At 37.9% G+C, this 21090-nt stretch overlaps 1 protein-coding gene across 2 annotated transcripts in view; it reads right to left on the bottom strand.

The window, feature by feature from the left end:
- Positions 1 to 21090, bottom strand: part of parga (poly (ADP-ribose) glycohydrolase a) — a 204259-nt gene that overhangs the window by 160664 nt on the left and 22505 nt on the right. For both annotated transcript variants that reach the window (XM_043679037.2, XM_087982399.1), the window contains exons 4-7: positions 16178 to 16340; positions 15509 to 15631; positions 7062 to 7145; positions 4273 to 4347 (exon numbers count right to left, since the gene is read on the bottom strand). In XM_043679037.2, the coding sequence (XP_043534972.2) occupies positions 4273 to 4347; positions 7062 to 7145; positions 15509 to 15631; positions 16178 to 16340 (445 nt within the window). The remainder of the gene's footprint in view (positions 1 to 4272; positions 4348 to 7061; positions 7146 to 15508; positions 15632 to 16177; positions 16341 to 21090) is intronic.

Here is a 21090-nt window from a genome sequence, read left to right as displayed (position 1 = left end):
TCTATACTATTTTATTTTGCATCTATTATTAATCCTCACCACATATCGTTGACATGATTGCATGAATTTAATTTTTACACTATGCACAACAGCTGACATAGTGGTGAAACTTCCGATTAGCCCAAGCCCAGCTTATACCAGCATTTTCTCGGATTTGTCTTTTCTAATGCAGGTGTCGTTCTTTCCAATTCTCACTCACTCCCAATATGTTGAGAGGAAACACTGAATAAGTAGGCTTCTATTTTCAAAAGATTCATCACAAATCAATTAATATTAAATAAAAAAAAGGTAAATCTTCTTGTCACTCAGTGTCTGCTCACTATATCAGATGGATTAATACAGCAACTGGAACCTTGTCATTCCCAGAACTGTCCTACTTCAGCAAAAACTGTGTGAGAATTAGTTGTCACTTCTTGTTCAATATGCAGAATATTTGGGAACAGTCTGTATCAGGAAAGGTTAGACACATGACCAGACTTTTGTATCGCTGGGACATACAAACTCTGGAGAATGTTTGAGGCAATTGGGATGAATTGTATTCTATCAGTTTATTTGCTGGCTTTTTCACAGAACAATACGACAGAAAGGAAAGACAACTAGAATTTATATCGTGTCAATCATGAAACTACTGCCAAGCACCTCAGCCACTGAAGCATCTTTAAGGGGCTGTCACTATTACAACTGAGCAGTGAAATAAAATCTGAATAAACAAATGAAAGAAATAGGGGACAATGATAAGAGGAAGGGTGGGAGGAAGCTCAGGTAGAGCACAAACATCAACAGAGACTGATTTGTTAGACTGAACAATAGTCCACTGAATTCTACATAACACGGCAATCAAAGCAAAGACCTTTAAGTTGCTCACTTTCCAAGATGACTCAATAGTAGTGATATTGTACAACAAAAGGAAAATGTCAAGGATGGAGAAATGAAACAAGTATCACTTTTTTCAAAGGAAAGGTATATTTAGAAGCAGAACATTTGACAACTCTTGAGAATGGCTTCCAATGGTTTCTGAAACATTGGGCCAGATTTATAGAGAATGGCAATTTCACTCAGGTCACCACTCTGCCCCTTGTTTTTAATGACAAAAAGAGATTGCCACACTTTTGATAGGTCATTTTGCTCAGAGTGCCCTCAAAAATGCAGAGCCTTATTTCCAATATGAGATTTTCTCATCGGGTCAGGATCCAATGCCAGGAGAAATGGATGGTAGAAGGACGTAGGAGTCGCTCAATGTGAGGGGTACGATGTAAGGGATCGGGGAGAGGTGCAATTGGTGGTTGTGTAAATTAAGTCTGGGGTCTGTTTAATAGTTAGTCATGAGTAAGGAGATATATTTAAATAGTCTAACTTTTTCTGGAGTAGCTACTTATTTAACTTCATCAGAATTTTCCAAAGCTTCCAATACAAATGGAGTCTTTTGGAGGGTTCCAAGTGTCAAGGAACTGCACAGCAGAAAATTTAACTTCCTGAGCAATTCCTATGGAGTGCGCTACAAGCAGTTCTGTAGGGATCTATACACAGCTCCTTTCTGTGCTGTAGTAATGACTGTCTGGCCTGCGAAAACTTTTCTCCATTACAATCTTTGGTGAAACAACGACAGAGTTCTCACAGCACTTGTGTTCATAATGTAACATCAAAGAGGCTTATTTGTTCTTCACCTAGCAGATAGAGTGTTACATAGGAGGTAAAAATGACCCAAGTAAAACAAAGTTCTGGACAACCAAATTATTTTGAAGTTGCAGCACATCTCGCCACACTGACCCAGATTTAAATGAACTGAATTAAGATTAAGAGGGCTTTGTTTGCATGGACAGAGTTCTGGGACATTGAAAACATACCAAATGAGAACAGTTCGCATGCAAAAGATGACTGATGTAATGCATTGTGCAGGATTATTTATTCAAACAGTGTACCTTAAACTCCAGCCTGTCTTGATTTCATCACTCACATTAACTCATAACATTTTAGAAATTTCACTTTCCTCCTAATGCACTGCATGATGAAGGTTTACAGTAAAATATTATCTAAGAACTTGGGTTCTTACGGTTTTACTCTTTGGTTCTGCATTGCAAATGCCTTTTTTTGAAAGATAAGAAATTCTTTTTTATAAATTAAGTATGGGTCAAAACAACTGTTCCAAGAAAAAAGATTTACAACAGAGAGGGCGCGTCAGAGACAGATGACAGGCAGAGGGAGAGAGGCAGAGAGCGAGAGAATGGCAGGTGAGAGGCCAGGTCGGAAAGGTTAAGACCAGCAAAATAACTGTTTAATTTTGGTACTTTTCAAGTCAAGACATCCAGCGAGCTGTTGAGGCTCGGTCATTAAGTATATTCCAGGCTAACATAGCCAGATTTTTAATCAACAAGTAAATCAAGGGTTAGAGGGAAAGGCAGGACAGTGGAGTAGATAATTATCAGATTAGCCATGATCGCCTTGATTGTCATAGCTAACTCAATGGGTTGAATGCCCTACTTCTGCTCTTAGATCTTATGGTCTGGTGTTATTTCAGTAGCCCAAGCAAATAGGGATTTTGTAGGATTCAGTAAGCGAACTTATGTTTGCATGTCTTGGGTGGAGATTGTAAGAGAGAGAACTACATCTGGTAAATGTGCAGAAATTCACTGTAGAAAAACTGCCCATGATCTTGTCAACTGAGTAAGAAATCCTACAGTGAGGAACAGGTGCGATACTTCTCTGACGATAATAAGCTATAAAGGATATGATTGGAAAAAAGGGCTGAAACTTTATTTTTGCTGTATAGGACAAGATTGTTCCAAATTGTGTTCTATATATAACCATTTCCTATGTTTGATATGCCAATGTTCAAGTGAAAAGTACATTAGACTGACCATCACATTAAGCAAATAGCAAAAGTAAAAGTTAGACTATCAAACTAGGTTTCACTCTGGAATTTGGCTTTACTAATATTACAATCATCTGGGATGATAATTGCTATAATCTCTTCATACTTCCTTTACTTTTATTCCCAATTCCTAGTGAAAGGCAATTGAAAGTTGAAAGGAGACTATTTTCTTCAGATATTAGAGTCTTGAAAGCACTATATTTAAATGAATCAGATGAATTTGGTGAACAAAACCAAACACAACAAAACATCATTTATACCTTTTGCAAATAGCATGCAAATTTCCAAACCACTGCATGGTACAGTGATAATGAAAATTTGCATTGGATTATCCAATAGTGATTTCATGTAATACAGCAAAACAAGCATTTTGCAATAAATACAAATCGCAATTTGAACAGAGTAGACATCATAATATAACACTCTCAGATCTATTCTTGGTGCTTCGCACTATTTTCTCACTGTAACCGTATTTCAAGGCTTGAAAATTGTTATGACCCCCCCCCCCCCATAAGAATGGAGAGAGTGCAGGCCTGTTAGAGCACAAGCTTGGCTCTTGTAACTTGATCAATCCTCCATGGCGGGTATTAGTGCCTTGGATCACACAAGCCCACTTGGGTCCTGATCCCCACTTAGCAAAGCTCTGCTTTAGCTATTCTTGTCCTTGGCCTACTGCTCCTTTACAACTGCCAATAGAAAACTCAACTGTGTGAAAGATCTGTGTTTCACAATTTCTTCAAACTACATCAAACATGCACTCCTGAGAAAAGATTGGAGGAGAGAAAATACTTCATGTTTAAAGAAAATTAATTTGCTCTGACCAATACCCCTGTCACTTGATTGTATTAATATTAAAAACTCATAGTACAACAGATTGTATAGACAGCTCAATGTTGTCTCAAAAGGTATGCAGAAATATAGCAGGGGTAGATGATCTCATCCCAGTTTCTACGTCCCCACTGCCGCCAACCAATGGTCCCCCACCAGTGTTAACCCAACAGTGTTAACTAAGGAGCCCATGAAAACAATTTTAAAAATTACTGAATTTTTAAAGGTTTCCTGTTGAAACTAATTAATACAGAGTTATCTTTTAAGAAGAAACTTTTAAAGATGTGCAGAATTTAAAATGTTTTGGCAAGGTTTGCAGGTTTATCCTAATAAAGTCACTGAATTAACTGTTGTTCTCAATAATGTAGTCCAGCTAGTTTTAGCTAATGTCCCTTTTAGGAAACAAAACTAGTTGAATTATTTAAAAATAAAACAAAAGCAGGATTTAAATAATCTTCGTAAGTCTATATACGTTATGTTGGTCAAAACTAGCCGCTTAAAAATGAGCTAAATGAATTTCAAAACTGCACAGTACAGACTCACATTCTTAGAACACCATCATTAAATTTCCTTACCTCATTACAAAGGTAATTCAGGGTAGTGAAGTCCCATTTCTTGGCATATCCTGCATTATACTTCAGTATTGCATCCTTTAAAAAAAAGAAACAATTTCTAAACAGTGGTTACTTGCCTGGTTGTATTCAAAGAATCCATTCTCTAAGTCAACCAATGCCACAGTTATGCCTTAATTAGCCAGATTGGTCTGATCAGCCAGAATAGTGAGACAAACACATAAACAAGGTAAGGATCAGCAGTTCAGTGTATGATAGATTGGAAAAATGAATAAGAAAGCAGTAATAGCTGAAAATTATTGAACTTTAAAACAGAATGGCCCCCAACCGTCACGAAGTTCCAAAAATAAAGAGGCGGCCAACTCAATAAAAAGATCAAGAGCAGAGAAGGAGAAAGTACAGAAATTGCTATGTTTACAGTTTTAAAAACAGCAGTGAAAAATAGTAATTGTAGCCAACTATAAGCTGACAAAAATGAAAATACACTCATCATATGTCTGTGGTGCATTGTTGCACACTGAAAACATCATTTTCTTCCTCTATTAATTGACCACCGTGACACAGAAAGATTCTGTTTTAGTTTTATTTCCACTTACCTTAAGGTCTAATATTAAGTCATGCATAAAAAAAAAAATCACAATTTATTCTTTCGCTAGCACTGATATCAGACAGAGGCAGCAGCAGCACTAGTTAGTCCTGCATCACTAACCCGAGCAAATGGAAAAGCAACAAAAATCATCATCAGTACCTTGCTGTTACACACATAGGAAGGTATAGGATGAATTTAATTGTGAGGCTCTCAATAGTCAAACTGTCTATCAACAACTACCCTCTTCACTGACACGGAAAGAATGGTTATTTAGAAATAACATGGCCCCTATGAAAGGGTGGCAGAAGCAAGAAACATCAACATTTAAGAAATACTTAGATAATCAGTTGAAGTGGCATAGCATACAAGACTACATGCCAAGTGCTGGAGAATGGGAGTAGAACAGATAAGTACTTGGCGACTGGCACAGACACAATGGGCTGAACAGCCTCTTTCTATGCTGTAAACCTGTATGACTCTAAACCTTATTCTAAATTTCAACACCTCGATCAATAAATACTTAATCTTCTCTACAGAAAAGCAAAGAACCTAGGCTCCTCCAATCTCACCTTTTAGGTTTCTCATCCTTTACATTAATTAATTTATTCCTGAGATACAGGTGATGCTGGTGAGGTGATATTTATTGCCCAAAGTTAACTACCCCAAAAGAAAGGGGAAGAGGGGTTGTCTCCTTGAATCCTGATAGTCCTTCTGGTGATGTATAGTGAGTCCTTATTATGAGTAAATGAAATTCAGGATATTGTCGATCAATGGTAAAGGAATGGTGACATAGCCCCAGGTTAAATTAGTTTGTGATATGGAGGTGGTATCTCCACAATATTACTGTTCTTCTTCTTGTAGTCAATGTCATGATATTGTTCAGCAGCACTGTTTTACGTTGGGTAAATTTCAAAATTCCAGCCTGCAATTCATATGTATTGCAGTGACAGTATGTACTATGATAGAATGGATGAAAGGGATGAAGACTGCATTTGATATTCCAATCAAGGAAACTGCTTTGTCCTGGATGGTGGTGAGCTTTGGGGATCTTTGTTATAATTGGAACCATCCAGGCAGGTGGCAAGTATTTACACAAGTAAATCTTTTCTCTACTCTCTTCATAATTTCATAACTTCCAAAATTAAGGCTCCAAAAACTGTACAGAATTCATTAATCAATTATTTAACCATGCTTACTTAACATTATCTCCTAATATATTACTTTAAATCCCCATTTATAAATCCTAGGATTAAACAGCTTTTCCAACAAGCATTTTGACTTGTGTTTCGGAGGACACATCAGCCAAACTGGCAACACACTATGTTGGAATCTCAAATGTAGATATGCTAGTTTGAGGTTATGTTTAAAAAAATGTATATCTGTTAACTGGTTATGTAGTCCAACCTTAAAATAATGCTCTCATTATGCTTCACAAGATTTTTAAATATTACAGAAAAACACATCCAATTGAAGCTTTTCATCTTACACTCATCAGGATAGTTTTGCAAGACTATCAATCATCCATATTGACCAATGTAAGATGAAAAGCTTCGACAGCATGTCTCTGTTTTCAAGCAGTAATGAAGTTCTGTACTATGAAGTGATTATTTAGATTATTTTATATTAACACTGGGATGCAGACTGTTAACAATTTACATAACAATTCATACAATTATACTGCAGGTGGAGGAAACATGACTGTCCCTCCTAGTCCTGCTACCTTGAAAAACTGTTCAACTAGATTCATTTCCATACCCTGTATGTCTTTACAGCTCTTTGATGACAGTAATTCAATGACGTTTTAATGGATGGACTGCGTTCACATGAAAAGTTAAATTATTCTCAGTGAAATCATAAAATGTTTCTTCACTACTTCATTAACACGAACGTATCTAGGCTATAGTAACGAAGAACATACTACTAACCTAGCAACTGCTAAAATGATAACTGGAGAACTGATATTTAAAATAAATAATTTATCATTGTGTAACATCCCAAAAATGGCTCAAAGAATGAAAATGCCATTTCTACAAGGACATAAGTGGATCTTAATGCTGATAGTGGAACAGAACTATTTAATTCAAAATGCAAACATGTTCAAAAACAATTGAATTCTGTCAGTCAATGAACTTAAAATATATTCTCAGCAAACCCTAATCCCCACAACCCATAGTTACTGATTTGATCTTATTTCACATTGTACCTTCACATCCTCTGAATTAGTAAAGGTTCTCAACAATGCTGTTCGAATTAACTCCCATCGACTGCTCACATTCTTGCTTCCATCCTGTAAAGAGAAAATACATGAATTTTTAGATGCAGTTTATACTTACAAGCTCTACAATAAAATCTATGCAACATAAAAAGTATAATTCAAAAGTGTGACATTCCAAATTCTAGACTTCCTGAGAAAGTACAAAGATTATTTCATAGAGTAATAAGTTATAAATTAAAAAGACTGAGCAAATGCCGTAAACCTGACATTACATTCAATGGAATTACTGTTGCTAGATCACTTAGAAGCAACACCCTTGATCACAAATTGAATCGAATCAGCCATCCAAATAGAGCAGCTACAAAGCTGGGAGTTCTGCAAAAACCCAGCTCCGAACTCCCCAGGGCTCTCCACCATCAACAAGCCACAAGTCAGGGATTTGGTGGATACTCGAAACTGCCTGCATACATGTAGCTTCTACACCACTCAACAAGCTCCAATAAGACATAGAAGTGGAAGTAATGCCATTCGGCCCATCGAGTCCACTCCGCCATTCAATCATGGCTGATGGGCATTTCAACGCCACTTACCCGTATTCTCCCCGTAGCCCTTAATTCCTTGTGACATCAAGAATTTATCAATCTCTGCCTTGAAGACATTTAGCGTCCCGGCCTCCACTGCACTCCACGGCAATGAATTCCACAGGCCCACCACTCTCTGGCTGAAGAATGTCTCCGCATTTCTGTTCTGAATTGACCCCCTCTAATTCTAAGGCTGTGCCCTAGTCTCGCCTAACGGAAACAATTTCTTAGCGTCCACCCTTTCCAAGCCATGCATTATCTTGTAAGTAAGTTTCTATTAGATCTCCCCTTAACCTTCTAAACTCCAATGAGTACAATCCCAGGATCCTCAGCCATTCCTCGTATGTTAGACCTACCATTCCTGTCTGTCCACCTATCTTTGTATCATCGGCAAACTTCGCTAGAATGCCCCCAGTCCCTTCATCCAGATCATTAATATATAACGTGAACAGCTGCGGCCCCAACACTGAACCCTGCGGGACACCGCTTGTCACCGGCTGCCATTCCGAAAAAGAACCTTTTATCCCAACTCTCTGCCTTCTGTCAGACAGCCAATCCTCAATCCATGCCAGTAGCTCACTTCGAACACCATGGGCCCCCGCCTTACTCAGCAGCCTCCCGTGTGGCACCTTATCAAAGGCCTTTTGGAAGCCTAGATAGACCACATCCACTGGGTTTCCCTGGTCTAACCTACTTGTCACCTCTTCAAAGAATTCCAACAGGTTTGCCAGGCACGACCTCCCCTTACTAAATCCATGTTGACTTGTTCTAATCTGACACTGCTCTTCCAAGAATTTAGAAACCTCATCCTTAACGATGGATTCTAGAATTTTACAAACAACCAAGGTTAGGCTAATTGGCCTGTAATTTTCCATCTTTTGTCTTAATCTTTCTTGAACAAGGGGGTTACAACAGCGGTCTTCCAATCATCCGGCACTTTCCCTGACTCCAGAGACTTTTGAAAGATCTCAGCCACCTCCCTCAGAACTCTAGGATGTAGCACATCAGCGCCAGGAGATTTATCAATTTTAAGATCTTCTAGCTTTTGTAGCACTTTCTCTTTTGTAATGGCAACCATACTCAACTCAGCCCCCTGACTCCCTTTAATTGTTGGGATATTACTCATGTCTTCCACTGTGAAGACTGACGCAAGTGTACTTATTAAGTTCTCCAGCTATTTCCTTATCTCCCATCACTAGCCTTCCAGCATCAGTTTGAAGTGGCCCAATGTCTACTTTTGCCTGTCGTTTGTTTCTTATGTATTGAAAGAAACTTTTACTATCATTTCTAATATTACTACCTTCCTTCATATTTGATCCTCTCCTTCCTTATTTCTCTCTTTGTTATCCTCTGTTTGTTTTTGTAGCCTTCCCAATCTTCTGATTTCCCAGTGCTCTTGGCCACTTTATAGGAGCTCTCTTTTTCTTTGATACATTTCCTGACTTCCTTTGTCAGCCATGGCTGTCTAATCCCTCCCCGATAATCTTTCTTTTCTTGGGGATGAATCTCTGTACTGTGTCCTCAATTATACCCACAAACTCCTGCCATTTTTGCTCTACTGTCTTCCCTGCTGGGCTCTGCTTCCAGTCGATTTTCGTCAGTTCCTCTCTCATGCCCTCATAATTATCTTTGTTTAACTGTAACACCATTACATCCGATTTTGCCTTCTCTCTTTCAAACTGCCAACTGAACTCTACCATATTATGATCGCTGCTTCCTAAGTGTTCCCTTACTTTAAGATCTTTTATAAAGTCTGGTTCATTACATAGCACTAGGTCAAAAATAGCCTGCTCCCTTGTGGGCTCCATGACAAGCTGTTCCAAAAAGCCATCCTGTAAGCATTCCAAGAATTCCCTTTCTTTGGAGCCACTGGCAACATTATTTACCCAGTCCACCTGGGAAGTCCCCCATGATCACCGTGACCTTGCCTTTCTGACATGCCTTTTCTATTTCCTGGTACATGTTGCGCCTCTAGTCCTGACCATTGTTAGGAGGTCTGTACATAACTTCCATTATGGTTTTTTTTGCCTTTGTGGTTCCTCAATTCCACCCACACAGAGTCCACATCATCCGACGCTATGTCATTCAGTGCCATAGATTTAATTTTGTTCTTAACTAACAAGGCCACCCCGCCCCCACTGCCCACCTCCCTGTCTTTTCGATAAGTTGTAAATCCTTGGATGTTTAACTGCCAGTCCTGAACCCCCCACAACCATGTCATGGTGATGCCTACCACATCATAATCATTCAAGATGATCTGCGCCGTGAGTTCATCTGCTTTGTTACCTGAATGCTCGTAGCATTCGTAAAGTGCCTTAATGCTAACATTCTTATCATTAGAGATATTGGAAGTCATAAGATGTCCTAAGTTATCCTTCCTTTTTGTTGCATTCCTAATCTGCCTCAAGGTTAAATCCACCTACATACATGCTATCCTCCTGCTTATCTTTCCATTTAACTCCATACTCCCTGTCGCTTTCACTTTCCCTTCCCCCCAACTCAGAAGTTTAAAGTCCTACTGACCACCCTATTTATCCTCTTTGCTAGAACATTGGTACCAGATCGGTTCAGGTGGAGACCGTCCCAACGGTACTGCCCAGATATATTACTGGCAGTCCTCTGGTCGTCACTCCCGCTCTTCCTACTTATTAACTAGGTTAGAGGAGGAGGGTGGGTGGGAGACACTACAGTAGTAGAGTCTCAGGTTTAGCCGCCTTGCTGATATATATGGTCACTGCTTTCTTTCCCGGCTGCCCCTCCGGTCCACGTCACTTCCTCCGCTGCTCCCGCTCCTTCTCCGCTGCTGCTCGCACTTAAAATGGCCGTTGGCGAAGGGTGAGTATTTATACTCACTGCTTACCTTCCTGGCTACCCCTCTGGTCCCCGTCACTTCCTCCGCTGCTCCTGCTCCTTCTGTGAAAGAGAAAAACACCACTGCCCGCTACCAGTAAGTAATTTTAATAAAAACTGCCTCACCTTATCTTCCACGTTCATCCTACCTCCGCTGCTGCTCGCACTTAAAAGACAATGTACCCTGCTTGATCAGCTGCTAACCAAAGCCACCAGCTTCAAAATCCACTCTACCTACCGCTTACATACAGCTTGCATCATCCACAAGATGCACACCTCACCATGGTTCCTTCCAAACCCGCAATCTCTTTCACTAAGAAGGAAAAGGGCACCGAATGATGGAAAGCAATCACCTTCAAATTCCTTTCCAAGCCACATGCCATCCTGACTTGGAACTACAGCAACAGCAATGCACTAACAGGACTATGGGTGCACCTCTAACAGATAGACAGTAACAGTTCAACAAAGTGATTCACCACCACCTTTTAAAGTAACAATTAGGCAATGTGTTGTCCTGGCCAGTGCCATACACTGAGATTAAGAAATGTTGCAAATATTGAGCTGTCATGAATTGATAAATTCCAGCTAAATTATCAATTGTGCAGGACCATTATCACAACCATCAAGCTCACTTTTCAAGCAAGCACAACATACAAATGATCATTATGCATGTTTCAACTGCATCAGGAGCACAAATGCCAGGCATATGTTCCACTACACAAAAGAGACAGTTTACTTCAGGGAACAAAGTTTGGTGTAGAAACCATGGGAATGGCCCTGTATGTGTAAGAGGCCAGGTAGGAGAAAGTGAGGACGGCAGATGCTGGACAGCAGAGTTGCGTGTGTGGTGCTGGAAAAGCACGTTTTGGGCAAGTTGATTCTCCTGCTCCTCGGATGCTGCCTGACCTGCTGTGCTCTTCAGCACCACACTCTATGCATCACTGCACCTGACCTCATGTTGTAAGTTCCAGTAGGTACGACAGTCCTGAACAAGCACGTGAACTGTACGAAAGCTTCAAACTCGCAAACATTGTGGGAGTAAAACATGCCTGACTCCTCAATAACTTTTCCAACTGTTCCAGAACCTGTGGGTTCTTCCTCTCCTGTCAAATGTTGAAGATACCTCAGAATCTGAGACAGTAACCCCGTTTGTTGCTTCCTTGGCGCCTGAAGAGGAGAACAAAATTCTTCAAAGACGCTCCATGCCCTCATAATTATCTTTGTTTAACTGTAACACCATTTCATCCGATTTTGCCTTCTCTCTTTCAAACTGCCGACTGAACTCTACCATATTATGATCGCTGCTTCCTAAGTGTTCCCTTACTTTAAGATCTTTTATAAAGTCTGGTTCATTACAAGAGGCGAGCTACTGTGCATTACATGTTGTCCGTATTAGAGACAGAGTTGGCGAAACCTGACCTCGTGCTAAAATGTCCCAGGAGGAGCTATGCCCTCGAACTTAGGGAAGGATGGATGTCATGACTGTAATGAGATCAGCCAGGTTCATCTCATAGAATATGACATCCCTGGGGCTGTTTATCTGGTCCAATCAGGGAGCCCTGGCTGACAGATAAAAACAGGAATGTCAGAGGTTCTGTTCACTCAGAGTTGAATCAGTGTCAAGACACTCTACATGTAAGTAATGGGTGACTTGGTGATGGGATACCAGCTTCTGGGGAATTACTTCCATTCGCTCCTCTTCCCTTTTTTCTCCCGTCTCCTATTCTTAGGCTGTAACTTATAAACATAATGAATATTAAACAGATAAATGAAGAGTACTCAGCGCAAACTGTTTATTTACAGCAAATACAAATTTCACTATTTTTACCCAAAGTATCAAAAAAGACACTTCTACGCCAACAATCAATACAAATCAGACCTTTAAAATACACAGTCTCTTATTTCTCAGATGGTTGTTCATTGCATGGAGTCTTGTGATTAGCTGCTCTCTGCTAAGCTCTGGCTAATCTGTCTTTGTGTACTGCCTAAGATTTAGCTCCAATTTCCTTTCAAGATACCCCAGAAGAAACATTAAAAACTGTGTCTCTCAATAGCTTAGCTCATCAATGATTACATATTACAGCACAAAAGGAGACCATTAGCCCACCATGTCTGTGCCAGCTTTTCAAAACAGCTTTCTAATTAGCCCCACATCCCTGCTCTTTCCTACCTAATTACTTTCCCCTCCGGTATTCATCAAATTCCCTTTCAGAAGTCATTTTATTTTTGAATCTATTTCCACTATCCTTTTCAAGAGTATATTCCAAACCACCATAACCTCAGAAGAAATTCTAATTAGACTTCTAGTTCTCCTGTCAATTATCTTAAATATTCTTCTCCTATTTTTAATCATTTCTCATTGGAAACCGATTCTTAATATGTATGCTTCAAAACCTTTCAGGATTTTGAACTATATTATATTTGCCTTCAGTCCTAAGGCAAACTCTTCTCTCCATGTAACTGAAGCTCTATTCCTCTTTATGTCAACATCACAAGTTGATGTTATTCTGCACCATCAATGCTGCCATTCTCGACAATCTCCTTTGCATCCGCTCCACCATCTCTATACTAAATACACCCTTCTTAGAGTATAATTTCCAGAACTGTTTTTTAATATTTGGATCTTAAAAATGTGACCAGTAAACAAGAATTCTCATGAAGAATTTATGACAGACAAAAAGCTTCATTTGTTTCATGCCTGTATTGGAATAACTAATGCTGTCATGTAGTCGTAATACAAACTTATTGGGAAGAGATATTTCACAAAAATACTTACATTCTATTTGAACCATAAATTATCAGATTAAATGCATAATAGTAAAGTGCAATTTGTGTGTTATTCATTTCAGGAAAATATGGAATGTGTAGGCCACACCATGAGTTGGCTAGGCATTCTTTCTATCTGTCCCAAAAACCTCCCATGATGTGGAGGTGCTAATGTTGGACTGGGGTCAACAAGGTCAGAAGACGCACGACACCAGGTTACAGTCCAACAGGTTTATTTGAAATCACAAGCTTTTGGAGCACTGCCTCTTTGTCAGGTGAAGTGACTTTGTGTTTGTCCCAAAACCATAAATAAAGCTTTAATTACTATCTTGATCAAGTCCAATACACTTTATTCACATTCATTTCCAAATGTCATTTGAAGATCAAAGTCAAGAACCGCAATTCCAAATCAAACTATTTTTTCTTGTAGCAATCTTCCAGCACAACAGATGTTCATTTAGTACATTGCATCCACACTGATGGTTTGATAAAGCTATCTAATTTGTCCCATATTCCAGCATTTTCCCTACAACCCTGAATATTAGTATGCTTGCATTTGTCTTGCGAAGGTTACTATGGAATCTGCTTCCACAACAATTAGCTCCAACAACTACGTTGACAGTCAGACGTTGTAGTCTGAAATTAACCAGCAAAAATAAAATTGAGAGGAAAAAGTAGAGAAATCTCTTCATGTGGAAAATTGTGGCAATCTAGAACACAGGACCATACTTGAAGAGATCAAGAAAAAGTCCAACACACTAGTTGTCAGAGATAACTATTTCACTCTTGTTATGATCCCTATGGAGACCAACAACTTCTAAAAATTTTGAATTTGCAGCCAGTTGCTGAAAAAGAGGAGATAAAAGTACTTAAATAGTTAAATCTTGTTATCAACATAAAACAAACTTCAAGTGAACTTTATTACTTCGTCTACTTCAACAAAAACTTCCCCTTTTACTTTTAACACATACAAATACATTTTACAGGTACACATCAAATTGTCTCTTAAGTTGGGATTCAATTCTAGAGCCAGTAGAAAGTGACATTTTAGCTCCTAAGGATTTACATCTGTTCTTTTTGTTTACCAACCTAGTAACTTTGAAACCCAGAGATTCCTGTACTCTAAGCAATGCTTCTAGGTGCAGCCCTAACAACTTGACACCATCCAGAACAAAGCCTGATCAAAACCCACATGATTTTGAATACCGTTCACTCAATTGATTCTGGGATTAAACTTTCTTGGAGAACCATCTCAGTTTCTCCAATTAAGAAAGCAGTTTTGAAAAGCTGGCTCAGAAACTTTTCTTAATATGTATACTTCAAAACCTTTCAGGATTTTGAACTATATTATATTTGTCTTCAGTATCTTCTGTCCTAAAGCAAACATCAGCTTTTCTCCATGTAACTGAAGCTCTATTCCTGCTTTGTGTCACCATCACAAGCTGATGTTATTCTTCACCATCAATACTGCAATTCTAGAAAATCTCCTTTGCATCCTCTCCCCCATCTCTATACCAAATACACCCTTCCTAGAGTGTAATTTGCAGAACTGGATTTATTATTTGGATGATAAAGTTTCTTTTTCTTTGCCTGGAGAATCAATCTTTAGACAAGTCTTTCAGCTTTGCTTCTAGTTTTCACAAATTCAGTTCTTCTAATTCAACTGCAAGGTACTACTAGCATTCATGCATGGCAAACTATAGAGACTTTAGGCCACTTGATATCTCTCTTTGGGTTTAATAAGGTTCAACCTTATTAATCTAACTACTTGTCAATTCAAGGAAACTGCAAGCTGCAGAGAAATGCACAGAAATTAAAATCAATTCAATGGGGAAGTTGCTGGTGGCGTTGTGGCAACGTAATAATCCAGAACCTCGTGCTAATGTTCTGGTCACATAAGTTTGAATTCCACCATACAAAATGGTGAAATTTTAATTCAATAAAAATCTGGATTAAAAAGCTAACCTAATGATGACCACGTAATCACTGTCAATTGTCATAAAAACCTTTCCAGTTCACTAATGTCCTTTCCGGAAGAAAATCTGCTATTCTTACCTGATCTGGTCTACACGCAACCTGGAGCAATTTGGTTGACTCTTTACTGCCCTCTAGGTAATTAAGTATAGACAGTAAATGCTGGCCTAGCAATAAGCTGGGCTAGAAATAAAGTATTTCTGAGTTTGTAACATCCTTAGAAAAGTGCATTTCAATATTTAATTATGTAGGACCATTCTTTACCTCATTTTCAACAGGAAAAAGATTTTGAACTGAGCAGGGCATTCTCACATGCTTGTCATCCCAGGCATCATTATAATATGTGGGATAAGGTCGAGGGACTTCACCACTTTTCAAAAGGTCTGTCTGCAATATAAGCACAAAAAAGGTAACTGCAACAATTATATATTCAGTAGGAGAAATGGGCAAGGCAGCTTTTCATATCAAATAGATGAGCATGTTAAAAGAAAGTGCCTTTGCTTAAACATCCTTAAAACAACAGGAGAAAGGAGCATCTGAAGCTAATTCAAAAGTTGGCTTAAAAACATTTCTTGCTGCAATTTCTAGTTTATTAGGTGCTCTAATTATTTATTATAAAGTCTTTTAAACCATCTTAATAAATTTGTAAATGGCAGCATGAAAATCAACAATTCATGACAACAGATTTCAACCTAGTTCAGTTGGATGACATTATTTGCTTTGTACAGCAATTTATGTCTAAGGTGAAATGAAATTGGCATACTCTAGCTATTTTTACAGATCTGGTCTTAAAGCTGAGAACTCAGTTGGAAGTCCATATCATAGACACGTTTCAAGTACTACTCAGTTGAATAAATTACTGTGTAGCCAAGTTTTCCCAATTAATATTGCTCAATGAGTATATTGCTTGGAAAGAAGTTTATTTCAACTTACTCGGATAGTCACTGAGTGATTGCTAGATGCTCTTAAAGGTGGCAAAACACTGCTGCATTCTGGCATTCGGCGCATCTCAATGATTGGAGTTCCAAGCCATTTGATATCTGCAGAGTATCTCCCTTGATAAGGTCTTTTTCCTTCCACGGTAGAATGCCCTCTTCTGGAAGTCAAATATTTTTAGCATAATAATGCAATCTGCATTAGAATTCTAACAACTAATCTGTAGATCACACAATATGACATTTTGTCAACAGTATGACAGTTTCAGAGGATAAAGAAAGAAATCAAATAATTTAAAACTTAATGCCTGAATAGTTCATTGTTTAACACTGATTAACTGCATTAAGCGAAGAATCCTAATTCTCAAGGTGAGTTACAATCTATTTATCTGATTCAACCAATGTTCTGGTTTGACCTATGAATCAAAAGTTTTTAAACAAAATTTATTTCAGTGAGTATCTCAGATGGATAAAGTAAATCTGATATAGCCAGAATCTGTTCCACGATTGGTTCAACAAATGCTCAAGTTATTGGTGTGGGAGAAAGCATTTAGTCTGAAAGCATATTTAATGCTACACAATTATAATTTAAGCTACTAATTTGCACCTTCAAAATGAGCTTCAGCTGAAAATATGTATAAAACTCAAAAGTTTTGTTATATTGTAATCTCAATACAGAATCAGAATAGCTCCAATACAGTAGAGAGATATTTAGCCCACTGTGTCAACTTGACTTGCTTAAAAATCTGATATGTTGTTTTAATATTAAGTTTAATATTAAAACAAATTTTTACCCACTTTATATTATGCCACTTTTGGCTCATTTGGAGGCATAGATTACTGGTTTAAATTCTAATTGATTTTGAATAGATTCTGGCTATCTCAGATTTACATTTTCCAACTAAGATATTCAGTGAAAAATGTATTTTCTATCTCTCTCTCTCAAATATCTTATAGTTTCCTATTGATTGCTCTTTTTATATAAATGTTGCAAACTAGTATTACATATAAATAGAATGCATATATCAGGACTTCAAAAATCAAACTATTAATGCCATGGTCAACTCAAGATGTCCATGTACGCAAATGCTGCAGCCATCATCATATGACTTTGCCATCAATGCTCTATTATTCTCTTAACTAACGTGGAAATGTTGCAAAGACCAAAGGAGATTCTGGCAACTCCAAAAAAAGTCTTCAAATGTCAAAGTAATTGATTAAATAAGAGAGGATGGGGTGTGTGTTAACTCTCCTGCCAACATGGAGTGGCCTTCCAATGGCTGGGACAGTCAACAGCAACCACCAAAAGAATACTGCAACACAATTAGCAAGTTCCACTCTTTACATTTTTTTTAATTGATTCATGGGATTTGGGCATCAGTGGCCAGACCAGTATTTATGACCCATAGGGCAGTTAAGTGTCAACCTCAATGCTGTGGGTCTGGAGTTACATGTAGGCAAGACCAGTTAAGAGATCCAGATTTTATTGCTGAAAAATAAACAATTGATTCACAATCACCACCAGATTCCTAATTCCAGATATTTGTTGAATTCAAATTCTACCAATGCCATAGCACAATTCAAATCCAGGAACCCAAAACATTACCAGGTCCCTGTATTATCAATCTAGGCTATTACTTCCACTTACATGGAAATGTGGTGACACGGAATTTTTTTTTAAATCTTCTGCTCTCTTTAAGTAGATATAACATTGACTGAATAGGAAGTCAGTACAAGCTTGCCCAAGTTGAAAGCTAAGCAGTTGCTGATATCCATTTCTAACTTCCACAGACAAGCACTGTCACTTCAGAAATATGGGGCCAATTATGTGATATTTTAAGGTCAAGTGATTATACAATACATGCAACAGAAGTGATTTGGTGATTTTGAAAAAAGAAACACTCAGACATTCACTTACAAACATTTCCATTTTTGACGGCACCAGATGAGCAACCCAGAAGCAGATGATTGCTCTGGATTCCTGTCCCTTCCATTGCTGGATATACACATTACTGCAGCACTTCTGCAAATGTAGTACTTTACTGTCTGTTAATTACACAACACGCTCAGTTCAATACAATTACATCCCTAGGGGCAAAAGTAGACTGTACAGAAAACCCTATGATACCCCAAAATATTAACAAGCTAATATTAAAAATATTAAAAAGAACAAACGTGTGCTGCTACCCTTTGCTGTCAATGCAAAATGCTCTGTCTGATAAAAGCTTTGCAGACAAAAAAAAAAGTCATTTACAGTTTTAAATGTGGTTGAATTGAATGCTAAAAGCATAACAGTTTCGGAATATGACAAAAGGAGCTATCTCACGTAAGGATTAAAAATGATAATTAACCCTTGAATGATTCATTCTAAAATTAGGGTGAAACACAATAAGAGTTGACCATAACAGCATAGGTATGCTGCAGCTCTATTGTCACATCTACCAAGACTGTTGGGTGTGATAGACTCATCTTGCCTCCATATCAGTGGGCAGTACCAATACAGACCATACATGACATTGACAGCTAAGCAAAGTCAATGGGGAGTCAGCACTGGCAACATGCCCATTCCTTTTAGGATAATAACATCCAAGAATAAGGTAAGGATTTAATATAAAATATTTTATAAGGTTTGAGTACAATACTCAAGTTGAGTTTTAAGTTTTTTTTAAACTAGATTCTGAATTTTAAAAGCATGGATTGTTCAGGGTGAACTGAAGCGGAGATTTGCAACTTCAGTTCAGGAGTAAATGAAATCCAGAAATTAGAAAGCTAGCTGCCAGCATTTTTCAAGTCAGCTTCACATTCTTTATATGTGAAGTTATTAATTCCAACTCAGGTAAAACACTATGGACACTGGCAAGTCTTCAGGAATATATCCAATTTGCCATATTTTATATGAGTTTAGACAATGAGCCCAGGCAGACTATTCAATAGTCAACATCAAGCCAATGACCATACATGCACTGTCCAGCATGGGACACTGGACTGTGATCAACAAGTACAATATTTATTTTATTAAGTGGTATTATTGTAAACTTTAAAATGTAGTTTTGTTCTTTCATGTAATGTCCACAGTGCTGGAATGCCCAGCATTTTTGCCCAACCCTAAGTGGCCTTGAAAAAGAGCCACCTATTGAAATACTGTAGTCCATATGGTGTGGTACATACTAATATTGTAACAATAACTCACCAAGGAAGTGAAGGAATAAAACTGTATCAGTTATATTAACTGAATGCCACAGATTGCTTTAAGTTGCTAAACATGGTATTGTGCTCATCTTTAGTGTCCCTGCCTCAGGACCAGGAAGCCCTGGTTCAAGTCCCACCTGCTCCGGAGATTTGTATTAACATCTCTGACAGGTTGATTAGAAAAATATAATAAATTAGAAAGAAATTCACAGAAGCTTAAAGCAACAGATGCTGGCACTTAAAGAATTTAAGAATACATGTATGGTATGTAAATATGGAATATTGTTTAAACCAAAATACATCAATTAGACCAAATATTGGAAGCTTTATAAATTACTTATTAAATAGACTTCATGCCACGTCTAAGGCTCTCTTTTAGTATTCTGTCAGATATTGAAAGCATCATGCACAAGATGTAGGCAAACTGCTTCCAAATGACATAGACCATACACTTTTTTTGCTGCTAATTAAGCTGACCGAAGGCCAGTCATTTGAATCTTTATCAAACAAGCTCCATCCATTTAGAAAGGCGTAGAAGGGAAATATTAATTCATTTAGTCACTTAATCTATGTCTGAACAAAGAAAACTTCACATTTATCATTTGAACTTTCAAGCAATAATAGCACCACCACCAAAGCGTCCCTAAAATATTAAATGAAAGGTATATAATTGCATATAGAAAAAAGGGTTTTCCTCCATTTGTGCTCCAATCATTTAAGACAAACATGAATGAACCTACAATAGCGCAGCATCATCATTTTTAGTGAGCAAATTGGTGTTAACATGACTTGGCTGCCTGATGTTATTAATTAATTATCGAAGTAGCACCTTTATAATTAAGACCATAATTAAAGGCCATTCAGCCCACTGAGTGTGCTCCACCATCCAAAGAGTTCATGGCTAATCTGATAATCCTCAACTCTACTGCCTTTTCCCCATTTTCTCGAATCCCTTACTGATTAAAAAAAAATGTGTATAGTATCCTTAATGACACAGTCTGTAGTATTAGCAATTATTTGCTGATTGGTAATTGCTCACAACGTGAAAGAAAGGAGCAAGTGTTAAGCACTGTACAAAGAGTCATATCAATTCAAGTGAAGACCATCATACCCATAACACTTCATAATATGCAGCACGCTGACAAGTTAAAATTAATCTAATAACCCACTGTAAATCTTGTTCATTGTTTGTAGGGCCTTTCTGTGCCATTTCAGTTGGTTACTGCATTTGCCCTGAAAAAAATGACAGCTCTTCAAAAACAGATGCTGATCAAATTGCACAGCTGAACTAAATGGCAAAATATGTCCAATAATGTGCTCCTGTACTTTTCATCTATGTAAATAGTGTCCTAGCAGTTCCAACAGTGCAAATTTTCAGACCTCACCCTGTTGTGCATAATAACATAACAAATCATGCTGCGAAACAAAACTGAACACTACCATGTTACTTTCACTTTCATTTCCAGCTCCCTGGGAGAAAAACAGATCGAATCCAAATGTAGAAAATCCTTAATCAGTTCAACGATTTTATAGTTGCCGTGGATTCACATTTCTACACAATGCAACTTTTTTTTTACAAGTTTTGAACTGGGAAAGGTTACAATTTTTAGATTTTTAGCATAACTGGAAAAAAAACATCCTGCAATATACCATTTTTCTTGGTGCAATTTTTCATTCAGCTCTGTTCACAGTATCTGATACAACTGAAGCAGCAAAACAACT

This window comes from Chiloscyllium plagiosum, unplaced genomic scaffold (assembly GCF_037043375.1).
Source record: "Chiloscyllium plagiosum isolate Xiang-an unplaced genomic scaffold, Cpla_swu_hap1 HiC_scaffold_43, whole genome shotgun sequence".
Taxonomy (NCBI): Eukaryota; Metazoa; Chordata; class Chondrichthyes; order Orectolobiformes; family Hemiscylliidae; genus Chiloscyllium; species Chiloscyllium plagiosum.
Note: the sequence above shows the minus strand (reverse complement) of the source record. Positions and strands in the feature narration are given on the sequence as shown.